The 20,140-nt window shown below is 41.3% G+C and overlaps 1 protein-coding gene across 2 annotated transcripts in view; it reads left to right on the top strand.

The window, feature by feature from the left end:
- Sema2a (Semaphorin 2a) overlaps window positions 1–20,140 on the top strand; it is a 240,299-nt gene that overhangs the window by 90,874 nt on the left and 129,285 nt on the right. Inside the window, exon 3 of one of the 2 annotated variants that reach the window (XM_070305479.1) lies at window positions 2,223–2,340. In XM_070305479.1, the coding sequence (XP_070161580.1) occupies window positions 2,223–2,340 (118 nt within the window). Of the gene's footprint in view, window positions 1–2,222; window positions 2,341–17,589; window positions 18,836–20,140 lie in introns of those variants that run through there. The other variant, XM_070305478.1, reaches the window with a different exon arrangement.

Here is a 20,140-nt window from a genome sequence, read left to right as displayed (position 1 = left end):
TGAGCTCGGTGGCTTTGAAGGTATAGCGCAAATTACAGATCCAAGGACGAGCGTCCTAGAAATGCCGCTTTGCGTACAGCCGAAGTCTGATTAAGTGAGGCGTTTTAGCGATGCCATGAGTGCATCGCTTCTCGAAAGCGCACTCAAGACCCGAGGAACCGAGAACGTTGAATCGCGGAGATACCGGTGGGAAATCCTGAAGATGGTCCCTTCGATTTTCTCTTCATTTGATTCCGTCCGATTTCGTCTTTATCGTCCCGTTATATAAGCAGATGCATTATAATTATAGAGTAAATTCACCGTCGCACGATTTAATTTTTACATTTTATTACTATCTTTCGCGCATATTGAATTTCAAGCATTAACTAAAATTATTTATTATGAAATACCGTTGCAAAGATTATTTACTTATTTGCTTGAATTGATTTTATATTTGTACAGTATCTATTATTTATATGATAAATGTTTTTATCTTTTACATGACAAATATGTTTCCATACAATTTTTCTGTTTTTCGAGCGAACATGGAAACATCGAGGTCCGTTGTTTATTGTTACACTTATTTGATAGATTTGATTTGTTTGCGTACAGCGATATAAAGTAATTCACAAATGAGTTATAAGTATTGCGTATAATAATAATAATAATAATAATAATAATAATAATAAAAAAGTTTTTATTATTATTTTTTTTTTTGTGAAAATAATTTTAATTATTAATGACGGCTTTAACGGTTAAAATGACATCAAATCATGTTATTATTTGGATAATTTTCAATTACGTAACACAAATATATCTTTATATATCTAATCGAAAATTATTTAAATAACTTTGTATTTGACGTTATTTTAACTACAAAAATCTCATTAATTTATTAAAATTATTTAAAAAATAAAATATATAAATATTAGTTTTTATTATAAGACAACATATTTGCGAATTACTATAGGAGAAAGGAAAGGAGTCCACCATAAGAGACTTCGAAACTCTTTGATGATAATTTATCTCCCTTGCTCTCTATTCGCTCTCGCTTTCGTCAGCGTGATTTATGAGACAGCTCGGGAAGATAAGCAGACCCACGAGATGCTTCGGCATCACCACTAGCGATCGTCGATCTGTTGTCACATAATCGGTATTTACTGTATCGTTGACACGACACACATTTATGTGCATATTAGAAATCTATAATTTTATTATACTATTATACATTTTGTTCGCAGTATATTTTATAGTATATTTTATGACATTATCATCAATCATATGGAACTTCTTAATTTAGTACGGTCTGTTTGAATTTTTGTTGCAAGCTAGCAAAAAGATGCTCGGAAAATACAGATATTGCGCGCGGTTATATACATATTCGCCTTCCCTCTAGGTGAGAAACTTTTGATTTACGATGCACCGCCCGACCAATACCCGGGCTGCGTTGCTGCAGCGGCACAGTAGAAAAGTTTTCTGGAGACCAAGAACGCGCTCTATTAGTACCATTCGTTATTTTGTTTCCTCTCCGGTTCGTGTGTGCGAGGGGCCGTATAAGAAAAGATTGCGAGAGGAGGAGGAAGCTCCGCGCAGCTCTCGCGCCAGAAAGAGGCGGAGTATCCTCTGGAAGGATATCCGCCGGCGGTTCCAAGAGACTCGGATAGTTTTTCGTCTCGGAAAACTGGTTATTGATACTGCAGTGCGCGAACTTTCCCGGAACTTCCCTCTGCCACTCCGCCCCGCCCGGAGTGCTTGTCGTGCTCGAGAGAAGCACGGCGATAAAAACATATTTGCCCGAGCTTTCGATGTTAACAACCTCCGCCGTCCTTCCTCCACGTTTATCATTATTGCCGTGTGTCATTACGCGCAACGTTCGAAAACTCGCTCACTTCGATCTACGAATCGGAAACGCGCGATTCATCAAATGTTCTCTTAATTGCTCGTACGCGCCAGTATTTTATGAAGAATCTTGGCCAGTTGCCAACTATCGTTTCTCTCTCTAGGCAGACGTCGGTATATATTTATAATCCAGTTAATCGTTGCTCTGTATTTTAAGACACGACCGAGCTTTACCTTCGCCCGAAAGTTTAATCTTCGCAAGATTTAGGAAGCTGTTTTCTTTTGCGAAATGTTGAAAGCTTTTGTGCGTGTATGTGATTACAAATTATAAATTATAAAAATTCCTTAATTAATCGATTGAAATGCCATGCAACTTGTATTAATATTTTATGTTTTTGTTGCAGTATCTAAGTGCTAACAGAATGGATATATCAAGAGTTAGAAGAATGGTCGGCTTGCTTTGGTTCGTCTTTTTTCTTGTTGGAGTCTTGGCCGAGGGAACCCTGGAAAAGCTACACGAAGGTGAGTACTCGCTTAAATTTTCTCCAGCAACACTCTTTTTATCGATTTCTAAATAAATCTTCTTCTCTCTCAATTTAATCTTGTATTAAAAGAAAAACGGGACCTGAAGAAATTCGATCATTCACTATCGTAAAGATTACTGTCTCTTCAATTGGATATATCGCGAATATAATGAAAAACGTCGTTATATCGCTATAGCCGTTTAATGCGGCGATACTGACAGCACGGTAGTGCTGATGATAAATTTCAATTTAATGTATTGGATATTCCACCTTTGAAGGCTCGTTAGCGTAATAACCGGTTGAAGGGGCGTGACTGGTTTTTCGCAATTATATATTTCCCGACAGGGCATACTGAGCTTCTTGATAAATGATTGGTATTTATTAACGCTTAATATGGTTTAAAAAGTAAAAAAAATATTAATTATTGAATATTTTAACGCGGAATAAAAAGAAAAAGGGGAGAATAATTTTAGATGAAATAATCGAAGAATTGTGAGATATTATCGACGGATAAAAGTTTCAATTTATTAATGAATATATGTAGATAATTTTAACATGCAATATATATTGTTTAGAACTTTATAAACTATAAATTTTCTCTATAAAGCTAAGAAACTGCGGTATGTAAGAATGAACGATATTCACAAATAATATTAGTCAAAAGAGCGTAGCGAAATACATAACGCAACATGTGAGAAACGTGTTGCTGCAACATTACAGTCAGCGGCAAGAATGCAAGAGAAATGAGCGCTCGTCTGTGAGTGATTCTGATGCGGTATCCTATCGATCGCCTGAATTTCCTGCCTCGCAACACGAGCGAGCACAGTTTGTAGAAACGAGAGATAAACGTCTATCTCGCTACTGGTCCGAGAATGGGCATTCGTGCCGGGATGAGGCGGATAGAGGACGGTGCCGCCTCGGCAGAGACGAAAACGAGGATAGACGGACGGGGCTATAGAGTATCGGAGAGAGACGGAGCAATAGGAGAGATGGGGACCGAGGGAACAAACGGAAAAGGGGCGAAGAGAGAAAAACAATGAAACGTAGAGACGGAAGAGAACAGCAACGGAGAATGAGCTGGTTGCGGAGCGAAAAGCTACTTTAAGGCGTATCCGTGCGTTGTTCTCTTTTGCCTCTACGTCCGCCTCGTTATCCCGATATCGCGCCATCGCCGCGAGCGAGATGCGAGAGGAGAGTAACGTTGACGATCGCGGGATACCGCGAGAGCACCGTATGATTTAACCGTAAATTCCATCTGCATAACAAGCCGTGGATCCCTCATGAATAAAGTCATTGGTATTTCGGTATTAATCACGCCTCGCCACATCGCGAGCGAACAACGAAGTCAGTCGCGTCCGCCCTCGTCTTTCATCTCTCGGATGTCGATTATTGGCGGTTAAACGAGCTATTGGAAATTCCGATTTTTTTAATTTGTTCGAGCAGCGCTTTCTTCGACATTTAATTGCATCTATTGTGTTTGCGGATGCTCGCGCGACTCGATAATGATTCGTATCGCGTTTAATGCAACTGATTGCCGACCGACTTTCTTTTCTTTACATATTTAATATTTTTATAGCAACAGTATTTTATTTGCGCTCTTTCCGACCTCTTTTCAATTTGTATTAGAACTATATAAATATTGGATAGGAAGTAGTTTTCCATATATCGTTGTCAGACACGAATATCAATTTCTACATCTCATTCCTGTCTAAGGAATAGCACGCTAAAGTAATTATTTGCATAACTTTTAAAGAGTTTGCGCCGTTAATGATGTGATGATAATTAGGAGCTTTCGGTGAAATCGATCGGAGGGATAAATTGCGGGTTCTCGCGTTATAAGTGACCAACGCGCAAGCTCTAAAGCGGCTTTACCGAGTTTTCTGGAGAGTTATCTATCGCGGTCGCAGTAGGTAGCATAGATAGTGTATCTACGCCTTCCGGCCGATAGATCCTCTTTCCCCTTCTTTCTCTCGTTTCCTCTTTAGTTTTCTGCTCACGAGCATAGCGGACTATCTTTCTTCATTTCTCTTTCTCTCTCTCTCTCTCTTTTTATTCTCTGTAAAATTCAATAAGCCGCGTTGCAACTTCCGACTGAATAAGCATCATCTCACTTTCGCTTCCAACGATGCAGCCTTTGATGTAATACCTATGTCATTGCGCCTATTCTTTCCCTACTTTATTTCTACATTTTCTCTGCCGGTCCGGTGTATCTATCTGTCGCTTTCCTGCTGATCATTCCGCGTCATCGTGCTATATGTTTCTTCTATGTATTGTATATATATATCTTTCTTTCTTGTCTTCCTGGTAACACGAAGTGTTTTCTTTTGAGTAGGTTTAAATCATGTTGAAATTTTATTCGTGTTACGAGAAGTGGACTCGAGAGAAGAAGAGATAAATATTTCATTTAGATGAATCTTTTGCTGTCTTTTTTTTAGACAGATAAATCGATTATGCCATTGCATCGAACGATCGATGCATTATCGGTTTGATCATCGTGACAAAATCGGACTATCTAGTTTTATCACGTGCAGAGGAATAGCAGAGATATTATATTCGTACGAAGAATGAAGTATAGCCACAATTATACGCGACAGCGAAAAGTGACATCGCGATTCATCAAACCGCATTAATCTTTCCCCGTCGTGAGTGAGATAAGGCCGTGCTTTTTTTGCTCGCGCGAATACACGCACGTCCGGACGCAGCTTTGTTCCTCTCGCGCGCGTTTCGCGGATTCGCCGATCCTGCTTCCGGCTTCCGGCAGACTTCCGGCCTCCGTAGCACCCGTGAAAAATTGCATTTATCCGTCGACAGCGTAGCGTACCTTTTTCTGATGACGTGAGACGCGACAGAATTTCTTTTTTCGCAGAGGTTCTCCGTCTTTCGCAATTTCGTGCAATCTCTAGCGACATAGCGTCAATCTTTTTCCTATTTTTTTATCTTCTGTGCATGTACTTTCTATGTCGATTCCTATCGTCTCTGTCGTCTTCTCGTTATTCTCTTTGCTCTCCCTTTCTCTCTTTTTCTTATATCATCCCTTTGTTCTTTTCGTTCGCTGAAACTGTTTTCCCCTTCGGGCCAGATCACATCCATCATTCGAGGCAACCAAATCTCGGCATTTGTTGATGTCTTCATCCTCTGACTCTATGGTCACGGCGGCTCCTTTCAACATCGATCGTCGGTGACGGGTCTAGTCCGAAACCGTTTTACCATGTACATTTTCACACGTCGGCAACTCAATTTCGTGTTATTTGCGATCCATATTTTGTTCGCTTGCTCTCAAACGATATTCGTATATAAAAGTTTTATATATAAAAGTATACTTATACCTAAAAAATGCGTAAGATAACGTACTTGTGACATTCCATCGATTTAACAAAGAAATATCGAATTAAATAATTTGAATTATATGCCATAATATTGCGATCGATACATTGCATTTTATATTAATATACATAGTAAAAAATTTAAAATAATATTTTTAACATGTTTAAGTTCGTATTTCGCAGTGACACAAAAGTAGTTACAATTTCATAACTGACATAACAAGGACAAATTTATGGGGTATATATTGGGATTTCTTTAAGACTAGAGCTTTCCGATCAGATTTAATCATGTGATTTTAACATTATATACCAATGATTGGAAATCATTCTCATCGTTAAACCAAATTGCGTTTCTAGATTATTTCATTACCTCGAACTATTCTGAACACCTCCCCGGATTAGATAAGGTAGGAGCCAGAGGATCGAACTAAAATTCGTGTTGTGAAAGCTTGGTCTATCAGTGTCTACGAGATTGCAAAGCAGCTTGTGTACCTTTATTATGTTAGCCGATCATCGACGATACGCTATTAAAGTTGGTGGTTCGATTTGGTGGTCTCAGTAATTATATTTTCGATCATGTCGAATGTTTATAAATACGGTTTATTTATATTTAAAATCATAATATCTCTCCCTCCCTCCCCCCCCCCTCGCTCTTTCTTTCTCGACTTAAATCAAGGTTAAAAAAAAACCTTTCTTTTCAATATATCGTAAAAGACTTTGTCATCATTACGTTGCCCTATGTAAGTGTATCGATCTTGGGGAATCAATAAACGAGATGCATATTTAATCTTTCGCAATCAATGATAAATATAGCATAATATATAGGACTATCTTTACACGGTGAGTTTATCAAAATCAAGTATATGTCAAAATATATGTCAAACATAATTTTTAAATTATTAATGGAATTATATTGAAACTTTCCGTTTATCTGTACCTATTTAAAGAATAAGTAAAGAAAAGATCAATACCGCGAGCAGAGTTAAATGGTTAACCAGCGATGAGCGAGCTTATAATAATCATTATAGTGAACGGGTCAACGGGCTAGCGTATAACCTGCGTTTTGTGCCATAGCTTTTTACGTGATCTGACACAACGGATCATTGGCATAATGAAGAAACTTGGCGCGGGATCGCCGGCGGAAAGGGGAACGCGGAGAAAGATTTCGGGTGAACTTTTCCTCGTGGCTCCCGCGTGACGACGCGCGCGATGCCGGCCAGTAAGACCGACAAGAATAACGGGACGACGGACGAGGACGAGGAAAAGTTCGAAAATTCGTTGAAGCGACGCCAGGATTGGCGATAGGACAAAGAGGGACACGTTTATCTTGCACTTCTTGCGGCCTTCGCCGCTCGTTCGTTTCCTACCACCCTGTATTCCTCTGCGACCGCCATTTCTCCCCTTTTCCCGCTTCTCCTGCTCACCTCCTAGCTACCGTTTGTTCTTTTGATTCTTTCCAGTCACTTCATCGCCATTGCCATTGCTCTGCCTGGCGTTGGCTTCCAAAGTAACCCCCGGGATCCTTGTGGAAAAGTTTGGTTATTTAATTTCCTACCGCGGTCCGCCAGAATTCTCTCTCCCTCTTTCTTCCTTCTTTTATATCTCTCAGGGCTCTCACTCTCCGCTATTCTCTCCACATCCCTTTCGTTTCGCCGTCACTCATGCTACGAAACCGTCCACTTCTCCGCGACGGACGGCCGTTATTTCTTGTCGAGCTCTTTATTGCGAAATAACTTTTCAAAAGAAAAGATTTGTCGCGCGTGATCTTTGCGAAAGACAGATACAGCAGATTCCGCTATACTACGTACAGATTCATTTCTAGCTCTGAAAATATTCCTGCGTATGTAATTCTTTGTTCCTGCAGTTGAATAGCTTGGTCTTCTTTTCAACGTTACAATGATTGTATGGAATATTACCTCTTTTTACATAGAACAGCGAGTAGGAAATCCGTTTAGAAAAATCTCAATATATATATATATATATATATATATATATATATATATATATATATATATATTCAGCATGTATATAGATCGAGTAGCGTTAATATCGCGCCATGCCCAAATCTTTCCAATCGACTGATGCCATCTTTTCTCATCATCGATCCACACATTGCTTGTTTTTATTCAACTCTACGACCGATTCGACCTTTCGATTGAGCCGTTGAATTGTCGGCGTTATCGAAACGAATCTTTTGGAATAAGGGTCCGCTGGCGAGAGCACATTCCCGGATATTCGCCAGTATATACAACTGCTCTCCATAGTTGGTTCGCGACAGCGACTGTGATCCGCCATACGTGCGTGTGAGCGCGCGCGTATACGTACACGCGCGACGCATGCGTATGGGTATAGAAGCGCCGGCGTATAATTCAGTTTTACCCTGAAACGACTCATTTATATGCGTTCGTTTGATTGAATCTCTCCCGCGTGGTACCAGCGCTTTCCCGTTCTCTTCGTCTCTCCCCCACTCGCTCTTCTTCTCTCTCGTTCGCACCCTCCCTACCGTTCGCACCCCGATAGTCGCCTCTTTTCGCTATGTGCGCACGGCCTCTTCTCTCCGTTCACCCTCGTCAACGCCAACGCGGTTAGCTGTTTCAATTTCCCCTCGCCGCACAAAACTGAAAGGTGTACCTGTCGTCTATTCTGTTCGCTCGTGGTACTTCTCGTTTTGCTCGCCGTTCGTTTCTTCCTTTTCGAAATTCGTTATCACTATCGCTCGCGTGTTTTTGTCATTTTGCACAAATGCATCGTCCACATACACATGATGCATACCATTATTACGGACGTCCACAACATTATTGTTGACCATAATCACGTGGAATGCAATCGAGCCTGTGGTTGAGTAATCGCATGTGCGTTTGAGAACGCTACGGTCAACCGCGGCTAACGGAGGAAACGGTGAAATTAAACGGTAATAATATTTGTGAATTTACATGTAAATTGTGCAAAAATTTGGATAATGTATATATTTTTATGATGCACGACAGCTAAATGTCTCGGGAATAATAAAACAATATTTTTAAAAAGTCAGCCGAAATTCGAGAGACGTGCGGCAAATTTTCGTATTATCATTTTTCAGTTAACACTTCTATCTAGTTCGAGGTGGAGATGCGTGAAACACGAACGATTATACGAGAGAAAATTCGATGGGAACTAAGCTCTACCAACGTAGGGACACGGAATGGATCTCCCCGCTGTCGTATTTTAGGGTGTACGCGTAATGCAATTATACCTTCACCCTCCGGTTTCGGGTTCATGAATATCAACGCTCGTTTGATTTGTATAATGTCGAGTTATTGTTCCGGAATCGAAACATTGGAAAGGGAGCGCATTATTCCAGTTCGAATATTAGCGAGAGATTTGGCGAGCGAAGATATTCGAGGCAAAATTATCTTTCAATTCTCGCCATTATAACGGATGCGTTGGTTCACACGGGTATTTATAGAAGAAGAATATATTTCATAAGACAATATGTTGTGTGTAAATCGTTAGAATGATTTACATTTACAAGAACGCTCCATTGAATACTTGATAATTATCACCGCCTGTTCGCTTCACTTTAATCAAGCATCTCGATCTGAGCGATTAACCGGCCCGCAGACACGATTAACGGCAATCGTCCCGAGCGAGTGTATACGATGGAACCACTGGGAATTAATAACGCCACTAGTACAATATCGAATGCGCCTGCTGGTTCGCGGCTTTTGGTAACCGTTTGGCAATGCCGCGGTCTAAATGCCAATAGGGACGATATTATTACTGCGCACGGTGTGCGGTCGAAAGCGTCCAGCTATAAACATTTTATTTTATTTCCACACCCCTATGTCGTTAAAAATTTAATATATCGAACACTCAGCTAAGAGATATGTTCTTTGAACCATCTTGCGGACGTAAAACTCTGTGACTGATAGACAAGAGCGCAAGAATAGACAGCGCAAAGTATTATTGTCAAGTTTAAAAGCGTGACGCGCATCGAAAGTTTCCTGACGAGTCTTCCAATAAGAGCAATCATCAATATTTTATCGATATGTTTTAAGCTCACTGGGATTACAGACGCATCGATTTTTCTTGTCGACTACTCGGCCTTCGGTATTCGGCATTTTCAATTGACAGTTCTAAAGTCCCAAAGTTTCGCATCGGCGGGACGTATCGATCGCGTCCGCGCGACACGAAATGCTCTCCAGGATGGACCGTTTATTCCGGCTTGCTGTCCAATGACTAATTACTTCAGTTAACTGCTCGTAAAAAATGCACTACTGCCCGAATACCCCGAAAACGGAATGTATAATCAGGCCGAATTGGTCGGGACGAGAGAGAGATCGGGGACAGGAGAGTACGAGCAGCGGGCTGACGACGGGGGCGTACGATCGTTTCGAGCGAACGTCACACCGTGGTAATCACTGGTAATGCAGATGGCGGCTCGCCGATGGACGGCATTGACAATCAGCTATATAATTAGAGGCTTCGCCCACCAATTAAGCCGCATTCATCGGGCGCGATCGCCGGGTTGCGCGAGCGTCTGCTCTCGCGAAAAATCTGCGGATGGTAAGCGCGAGTTAATGCGCGGCGCAAGCGACCCTCATTAACGTAATTATGTGTTCGACTATTTCGCTGATCATCAGAATCTGTGTTGAATCCCTGTGGAAAAAAAGAAAAGTTTCGCATATCGCGCACAGTACGTATACTGTCGATCATGAGTGACAGACTATGCATTCACCGCGCTAATCATTATTAACACCTAAATGCGGGCGGATCGGACGCGCTATCTAATATCGCTCGTAGCCATACGATTAATTCAAAACTCTCGCTGCTCCACATACGCATTATTCTCACCTGGCGGAAGATAAACGTCGATATGAGGATTTCACATCGCCGCGACATATTGTCGTGACAGGCGCTTCCAGGACGAGATCCATTTATATAGAAAAACTAACGTGGCTAATATTTCAATGTCGATCGAAGTTACTATCACGCGCGTGATCCGCGTAACAACTCGCTCGCGAAATACGTGGCGTTTTCGGTTTTTTTTTCCCCCTCGATACAAACGCTGAATCGTTTAACTGTCGTACACAATTGCATTGTTCAATCTCGCGTATCTGCCGACGACTTGGCGGATCTATTACGATACGATTGGTCGCGACCGAACGGATTCTGTGAATTAAAATCGATACGCGAGAATTACCTCGGAACGATCGTGACTTGTCTTATAAGTACCTTACGAGAAGAGCAATCTTAAACGATGCGAATACGGATACAGGTGTGTCTTTGCGCTCAATACAGATATAATAATCTGCTTGGTTGCGTAAAAGTTTCATTCCGTATGCGATCGTTAAATTCGAAATAATGCCATTGCCATTTTAGAACTAAAATCATTTTGTGCTATGTAATCTTATACGCCCGTTCGTTAAGTTCGATCATATCTAAAGTTTTTAATCGTTATTATTTTATTCTCTGCAAATTCATATTATCTTCTCACAACAATTACGATGTTTAATCTATTATAAGCGTATTATTAAACGACTGTTATCTATTACAAATTAATATTAGTTTAATATATCAATTATTAAAAATTTTATTAAATTTATATTATCATTTTAATATAACATCCATTACATATAATGTATTAAATAAGAATGAGAAGGACGATATTGATAAAATATCATGGATAATAATGTCGCGGATTAAGAGTTTCTTGTAACTAATGAGACTCGGAGGAGCATGAACGAGCATCGTCCATTATACGAAAAGTTTTATTAACGTTATCATATATGTGTCATGTGTTCTCTCTATATTCTCAATATTATTTCTCGTGCTGGCAACCGCAAAACGGATTCGCCGTAGAGCTCGAGGCTTCTTGCAGCGGTGTTTGAGCACTCGCTTAACGCTGAGATCACCACCTGAAATCGCGATTGTAGAAGCGCGGCCTGGAAGAGAAGATTCTCTCGAATGTTCTTATCGAAAGCTATTTTAACCGAGCGGATACTACGCTCGCGCGATTACACGTCCGTGCTTCTATTTCTCTCTTTCAATTCTGTAGGAACGAGCGGCATATTATAGAATCTATTTCTGGCATGCGTTTCAAACCTGGTTTGATCGGTCTTCGCTACGTGTACGTGTCTTCGATATCGTGGCAAAACCTTAATAAACGCCATTATAACACTCTCAATCATTACGAAAACGTATGTTATGACTTTGACGACAATTGCGATTTATTCGTAGATTTTTATAGTGACACGAAACAGTCTAAAGTACCTTGATCGCGAAAATTTAACAAAGACTTTAGTCGCTGGATGTAACAATATTTATAACTCAAGTGTACGATCAAGTGATAAAAACTTAATTTGCCCCGCTCTTCATGCGATTCAATTCTTTTTGCGGATGTCAAACAAATCTGTTCATTTGAGGCCACGAAGGGCGGACACAAGAGCAGCTATAAAGTGAACGGCTTTGTGCCGTCGACGCGTGATACATCTCACTTAAATACGGTGCACGATGTCGTTCGGATAGCGGGACATGACAGGCGCCTGTTTGCCGCGGTTACTAACAAGACGTGAGAGTGGACTACACGAAAACCAAAGACGCCAACGCCTTTGTGCACCCCACGTTCTACTCTTTTTGCACTATTATTACCCATCGCGCCGATATCTATTGCCCCAATACCGAGCAACGTATCGGTCGCAGCTGACTCGCACACTATCACGCATAACCACGTACTAATGAACGTACTATACAGGGACGCGCCGAGCTTAACGCGTTGCTTGTACGTTGTAGTTTAATACGGCTGGGTGACCGTAAAGCCTCGGTTCCACGATCCGAGACGGAGGTCGAAGCGAGAAGAAGGGTTCCGTCAGGGGGTGGGTGGTGGTCCAGGTATCGATATAATCGAGAGGCTTGCTCGTCATCAAAGTGCCACGTAGACTTCCTAGTATAGCACCGGCGACGGCACAACGGCAACAGCAACGACAACGCCGACAGTAGCAGCCCTCGTTAAGGCAAAAACGCGAGAGATGATGGATGGATGCTAAATTGCATTAATTAAATCCACCGTGACACCCTCGGCCGACGCAGCCCTTGGTATCACTCGGCGGCATTGCTCGGGCTTGTCTGTGATCGAGACGTGAGCCGTTTAACGGGGGTATGGGTCACTTTGATGATCACACCCCATACAGATCCTCGTCCTCCGTCTACCTTCTCTTTCTCTCCCGCATTCATGTAATCTCTCCTTCCCCTTCTTCTTCTCTTCTTCACCATCCGTACGACATTCATCGTACCAGAGAGGTACCTTATCAAAGACGCTTTACCTGACTAGAGTATTCTGTGAATCAGAACGGAATGCGGATTGTGCAAGACATGTTTTATTCGGGCTTCAGCTGGCCGACGCAACAGTGCGTTCTAATCGACCGCAGACGCACATTAGTATGCTCCGTACTAAAATTAGCAGGAATGAACGACGCCTTGTTTCCTGCAGCGCCGTTTGCGAAGAATCTGTTGGAGGAACAGTGGATCTACTATCGACAAGTCACGCGTAAATCAATTAATTGGAGCCAGGATGCATACTAAACGAAATAAATTGCGTAATATTTTTTTTCCGTTTTATCAATTCTTCAAATATTAGCTGAATTTGTCGAAACATTAATTTTTGAAGCGATTTATGCCCATTTCGAAATTACGTGTTGTCAATTGAAATTACAAGTTGTGCAATAATAATACTAGAAAGAGTAAAACTTTTTACACGACATCGTGCTATTCATGTTTCTCTAACAATGACTTTTATTTATTGAGCAATATGGATGTTCTTGCACCGCAGCCCTTGATTTAAAACATTTTAACCGACTAAATATTCCATGAATTAGAATCAAACGCGAGCTTCATAATCGATCAAGGAATCGGCTAAAATTGAACATATAAGATTTGAAGTCGAATTTATTAATCGTGGGTAAGAAAGTCATTATCAAATATAGTCTATTTTACAGCATCGCTTCTAAATAGTTTAGAAATGATTATTAAATTCTATTCCTGTTATAGGAAAATATTTCTCGCATCTCTCTGAAATCTATTCTTGTTTCTTAAACCAGCTGCCTTGAAACCCCTATTCGTATTAAAACCTTTATTCGATACTCTTTTAAATCATATATATACAGCTTGGAAACCCATTTACGTTACATCGAAGTTTAATGTCTCCTTTCGGATCGGAATCAGCATGCGTAGCGTAATCTTTGTAAAAAAACTCAACATTTTCCCTTGCTGTTTTATATAGGATATAAAGCCGCGGTTAAGCGGATTTAACGGGACAAAAGAATATACGCGTGCACGCGAATTCTTATGGCTAAGTGAGATGTTGTTCGGATCCCATATGGAGAAGGCAACGGGCTACATTTTCCCCTTCTTGAAGAGATAATGAGATCTCGATGCTTACCATGTGTTTCGGATGAGAGATAAGTGAGAGCCGTATCGCATAGATATTAAGTATAATTTAGTGGATTGGCCGGACGAAAAGGGAGGAAGAAGAAGATACCGAAGAAGGAAGAAACGATATCGCGTTATAAGAAACACGCACAGGTGTGTGCGAGTCTCGATTATACCAGGCTACAGCCGCTCTGTCGTGTCTCTCAACGGAAGGAAATACTAAATAATAATAACGAGACAGCTAGGCAATTATAACGCTGTTTAGGGCTTTGCGTTCAATATGGATGGATAATACCTCTCGACGTACATTAAATGGTAATTGTGGCGATTATTCTGTAAGCGTGAAAAAGTTTATAATTATAATATATTGTTATCTCTTTTTTCCGTCAAAATATTTTAAGCAAATTTACCGTACATAAGATTAAACTTTTTTCGAGTTAACGTAATTTATCAATTCCTCATACTTTTGTTTGCTATTTTATGTATCGCGATAATACTTTCAGTTTATATATTGTGCCGTGTTGTCGTACACGAGTGAGGATAAAAGGGTGACTATGAAAAGGCAGAAGTCTGTATAAAATTGCGAAACACACGGATAACGCTCGACTATAAGAGGACACGGATTTTGTTGATCCGCGTGACGACAAATATTTTCAATTCGTTTGTACGAAAAAAAGATCCGTCGATTCGCGATTCAGATGCAACGAGGTGTGGAAGCTTCAAAGGTATGCGAAGCACTTCCGCGGAATAAGAGGATAATGTAGACTCGATTTGACGTCTTTGAATATTTAATATCGCGCGAAGCCGTCTCATCACTTTCTTTCTCTCTCACTCGCGCTTTATCATGCGCGATGATTCACACGCTCTTGTTACTATTGAAATGGAACTAAGGAAGGATCATGCTGTTCGCGAAGTAACATCGTGTTGCACATAACTGATCGCTTTCCGATATAGAAACATCATTTTCTATGAAATGTCCTTTTAGTTGTATTCTTATTACTCTTCTTCTTTCTGTATTAGATATATGACAGAAATGAGTAAAATGTGCAATATCTATATAGTAAGTGAATATATACGAGATTCGCTCGACTTTATAAAATTTTCCATAGAACGCATCAGACATTTCGCAATTTCTTCAGCGCATTTATCGCGGAGAGGAGTTCTTACCCTCGAGTGTTCCACAACAGGCACGATTTTTGCAGACACATCTCGCTCGTGTCGTGCGCACCGACGCTTTATATTTCAAATGTTGAACGCGACGATACCGGTGCGATGCAGTTTACGATTTTTCCGGTGATTTGTCCCGCTCTTGCTGTACGCGCTCTCCCAAAAAGACGGCACCTCGGACCGCGCCAGGGTATAAGGGCAGTCGTAAGAAGCGTCGCGACGACGGGAGAAGGCCCGACCGAATGGCCTCATGCAATTCTAAACTATTTCAATGAAATGGGATAGAGCGACTGGTGGATTTGTTGGTCGCGGCACCCGACCCATCGTCTTTCTGTAGCGCGAGCAGCGCACGAGAGAGAGAAGGAGAGAACTAAGAAAAGCCACGCTTTTACACCGTCTCCTCGACTGGTTTTCCCTTTGTTCTAAAATTCTTACGACTTCCCTTACCCCCGTCGACTGCATTTTCACCGCGAGCAACAAAGGAAGTGGTCTGTAGCCCCGCTACGATCGTAATACCCGGTATGTACCAACGCGCTACGCTCTCTACCGGGGTACAGAATTGTCTCCCCTTCCGCGTTACTATGAGAGAGACACTTTGTACCGTGGCCTGGATGCCGCGCAACTTTCTCAACCAGCCTCTGGGTTCAGCTAACTTGGAGGATTTTCGTATTAGCATATCGAACTTATTCATACACCTCGCTTGACTTCGTTCTCGCGATATCCTTCGGGCTGTATCGGTGCGCATGATGTAGATCGGATGCTTGCTGTGTCGAATGTATATATCTCAATCCCACAAAATTTATTTTATTATACATATACGTCAGAGTGTGAATTTACCTTGTGAGAGACGGACGTCGGAGTGATACAATTCGTAAAGAGAATTTTAATAATGCGGTCGTATTATTCATCAATTTTGCTAATTTATGTTAAGAGACATTGACAAAGAATAATTATATCAATAATTATCAATAATTTATCAATAATTATATCAATTATTTGTTAATCGTCTGGTGGGGATTTCACAAGGAAAACTCGATATTGAACATGAATGAATACGCGATAAAATAATGATAATTTGTCTTGCATAATCGCGTCTGCTGTTCTTCGTCCTGATCAATTCATATAAATAATATAGTCACCTAGAATAACAAGATTTCGCTTGTGTATTGTAATTACATTTACACGTATTCAATAGACCATTAACTGAATTTTCACTAAGTGAATGATTTAGTCGGAATAACTGTGTTAACCGTTTTACTTCAATTAGCGTTCGTTTACGTCAACTATCAAATTGAAATGTTTAATTATGCTTATATACGAAGGTTCACGATTATTAGTCTTCTTCCATTTCAAATAGTTTAGCTCACTCAATGGAATTTCTTCTCGTTACACAAATTGATTTCACATCATAATCTTTTTTAATTTCTTTAGAATTCTATAATATCATAGCAAATTGGATTCGACTGTAATATGACTTTTATGAGACTAAGAAAAGTTAAAAATTTATGTATAGGAAAATATTTAAATGAGTGGAAGAAAATTCGAGATTAAATTATAAAAGCTTTTTATTTTCTTAAATATTCTATTATATCTATTATATATATATATCTATTACGTTTCTAGTATTTAAAAAAAAAATATAGTAAATATAGTAAATAAGTAATTAATATATAGGTTTTTTATTATACATATATTTATATATATAGAAATTATTTTTTAATATATATTGGTATATCAATTTAAATATTACATCTTTTTGTATTCGAATGTTACAAATCTGATATATTTTTCATCAGCGTTTTGCGTACGCTCCTCGATAAGCATCGATAGAACGAGATTCTCGATAATCGCATGAAGGAGAAATCCATTGAAAGATTTGCTGCGAATCGAGGAAGCTTTATCGGCTTTGCCGGAGAGGGCAAAAGTAAGATGACTGCGTTTCGTGCGATGTTCTGAAAAAAGAAAAAAAAACTTGTTCATAATTCAAACCCCTTTGAAAATGCCGTAAAGTCCGTCCCGAAGCATCTATTCAATCTCCTCCCCTTCGTGCTGTCGCGCGGCCTAAAATTTTTCATAGCCACCATAAAAAAGCACGCGCTAGGGTTACGAGAAATATCGAGGACCTGACGCTTATATTCACCTCTTCGTGGCGATCAGAGCGAGTATCTTGGATTGCGAGAACAGCCGCAACGACTATGGACCGTAGTAGAGTAGAGTCGGGAGTCGGGCGTCGGGCGCGCTCTCCGTGGCGGTCGCGGCCGAGTGGAGCCGAAGACGGCCGAGCGACGCCGAGCGCAACTGAACGCGGCAACGCGCGTCAGAGGGTAACAGTCGTGCCGCGGCCTCCGACGAGAGAGGTCTGTGCAATTGTCGTTCGTTGTTAGCAGTCGCGGCAAGTTCAGTTCGGTCCGTAGCATCGCGACTTAAACGTCGATGAATACGACAACGATCCTTTAACGGCGATTCGATCATGTTGTGACGGATGCGCTCCTCGTGTGCCGCCGATGTCGTCGCATCTGCGATCATCCCGTTATCGCAATGATGCACGCGCGATAGGAAAACAAACAGTTGGTCGACTTTGTAATCGCGTCCGTCTTGAATCGAGCAACAGATGTGACCATCGTGCGCGTCTCGTTCTTTATATTTAGTTAATCAAGATTTTCTCAGTTGGTAAAACGCTTCGATTCTAATCTCTTGTTTCGCTCCTCGTCGAGAAGCGTCGTAACGAATAACAACGGCGAATGCGTGCTTCGAATTCCGCTGACGGGAGATAAGAAACGTTTAAGTAATCGTACCAGCGATCGAGTGAAAGATAACATCGGAGAAGCAGACGTTGAGGAGGAAATAAGAAGTTCTTAGAATCTGCGTCCGCGATCGACGTGAATTGCTGCTGGTCGTCCGCCGTTCTAAGAACTTATCTACGGCTTAAGGGCACCGGGCCGTGCACGAGAAGTAAAAAACGAAGAGGAAGAGAATTCCTTTGTCCTCCGAGACAGCGCGGAAGGAGGTGAACGACGAACCGCGGAGAGGGGGAAAGAGGCAACGAAAACGAAGCAGCACGCGGTCGAGTTTCTCGGAGTATACCTGCCGCGGGAGCGCGACAAGGACGGCGCGATTAAACGAGAAAGAGAGCGAGAGACGCTTTATACGCCGGTGAACGGCCGTCGTTGCCAGCAGCAAAGGGCAACAAACCACGCGCTACGGGAGAAACTCTCCTCTTCCTGCTCAAGGTCAGAGCATCGAGGCCCACGCCGCGTTTCTTCGTAATCGGACTATCGCGAGTGAAGTAAAGTAAAAATCGTTGTGCGCGTTAGGTGCGCTCGGGGATTAGCAAAAATAGAATCGCGGGGATCGTTGCACGGCAAAAGTCGAGAGAGTTGGAGGAAAAAAGTGAGATTGTGTTTGATTTCCTCGTGACCATGCTGAGGCAGAGGCTATTACCGGACGCCATGACTATAGTTAGGGCAGCTGTTCTCGCAGCTGTCCTGGGACAACTCGTGGGCCCCAGCACGGCCAGCAGACCTGCCGGCGCTCACCCCGGACACGCTTACTTCGAGCAACCGTGCTGCGGACGTTCCCATCTTAGGCATCACAAAGGTCAGTTATCTCTAACGAGTGCTATCCGTGAGAGACGATCGGCAAAAACGAAACGAGCGTTAAAAATATCGGGACGTCTCGATTAATCGCGGCGATTATTATTCTTGTGATTATTGACAAGTATCTATCGTCGATAAAGTATGAGCAATCTATGGTGATATTTCCATGGGAATATTTCAACCGAGCTCGGCTCATCTTGATTGCGGTAGGGCAGGTTTGTGACGCGCAAGCGGAAGCGGAAACGGATGAGCGTGGCGATAGCGAAGCCACGTGGTGTATCGTGATTTTTCATTCTCATCGTCGAATGTCATTGTTCGCGACGATGACAGGGCTACGCGTATACGTTTCGCGCTCTATTCATACTTACACACGTTCGCGGATAATCATATACAGGAAATTCCGTATGACACGAAATTTGTAATCCGTGCTGAGATAAATTACACAATTACATATTATCGATATCCAAGAAGAGATACATAGAGAGCGAAAATAGAAGCAGTTTTACACGCTAGTACTATATTTCGAATGTACAGGATAATAATAAATGTCTCACTATTATATAATATTGAAGATTATCTAACGATGGAACGTGCGCACGTGCAACGTCATTTTTTCGCGCTTTTTGCTATCTACTTTTTTCCTCATAATAACGATAATATATTAATGTGGTTCACTCGCGATGACCGATTGGCGATGGCGGTGCAATTTTTATATCAGGATGTCGATCGCTATTAATTTGCAAATGTATCGTTCAAATTAAATAGTGTGACTTTCGGGATCGTTTCGTTGAGCGGACTAGCCGTTTACGATACATATTATACGGACAAATAAACTCAATCGCTCACACCTATGTTTAATGAAATACAATTAGCGCATTGGATGCTGGTACGCGAATTTGATTTGAAATTAATCATAGGAAACTCACATTTTTTTTTTATTTAAGATCATCGAACAGTTTGGCATTAACATCAAGCAATTATTGTATTATATTAATTGAAGCTAATATGATTAATTTAAGATGTAATTTTCGTTCGATAAGGATCGACGAAACTGTTAATAATTTGTGGTTGTTATACGAAAAACATTATACGTCATGATATATACCGGGAATTTTTCAAGGAAACTTCGCAGCATCTTTCTCACGGGACGCTGACCTCTTTCTCTCTTTCCGGTAAATCGTTTAAAAGAACGAACGAGTGCAGAATGTGAAAACGAACGTACCCCGGGCAACGAAATGCCCGTTAGCATACATCACCAATATTATCTCGGGGAAGGCCCTGCCACGCGATATTACCGGGGCTTAGA

The sequence above is a fragment of the Polyergus mexicanus genome, unplaced genomic scaffold (assembly GCF_030449975.1).
Source record: "Polyergus mexicanus isolate NDT 795.1 unplaced genomic scaffold, iyPolMexi1.0 SCAF_12, whole genome shotgun sequence".
Lineage (NCBI taxonomy): Eukaryota > Metazoa > Arthropoda > Insecta > Hymenoptera > Formicidae > Polyergus > Polyergus mexicanus.
Note: the sequence above shows the minus strand (reverse complement) of the source record. Positions and strands in the feature narration are given on the sequence as shown.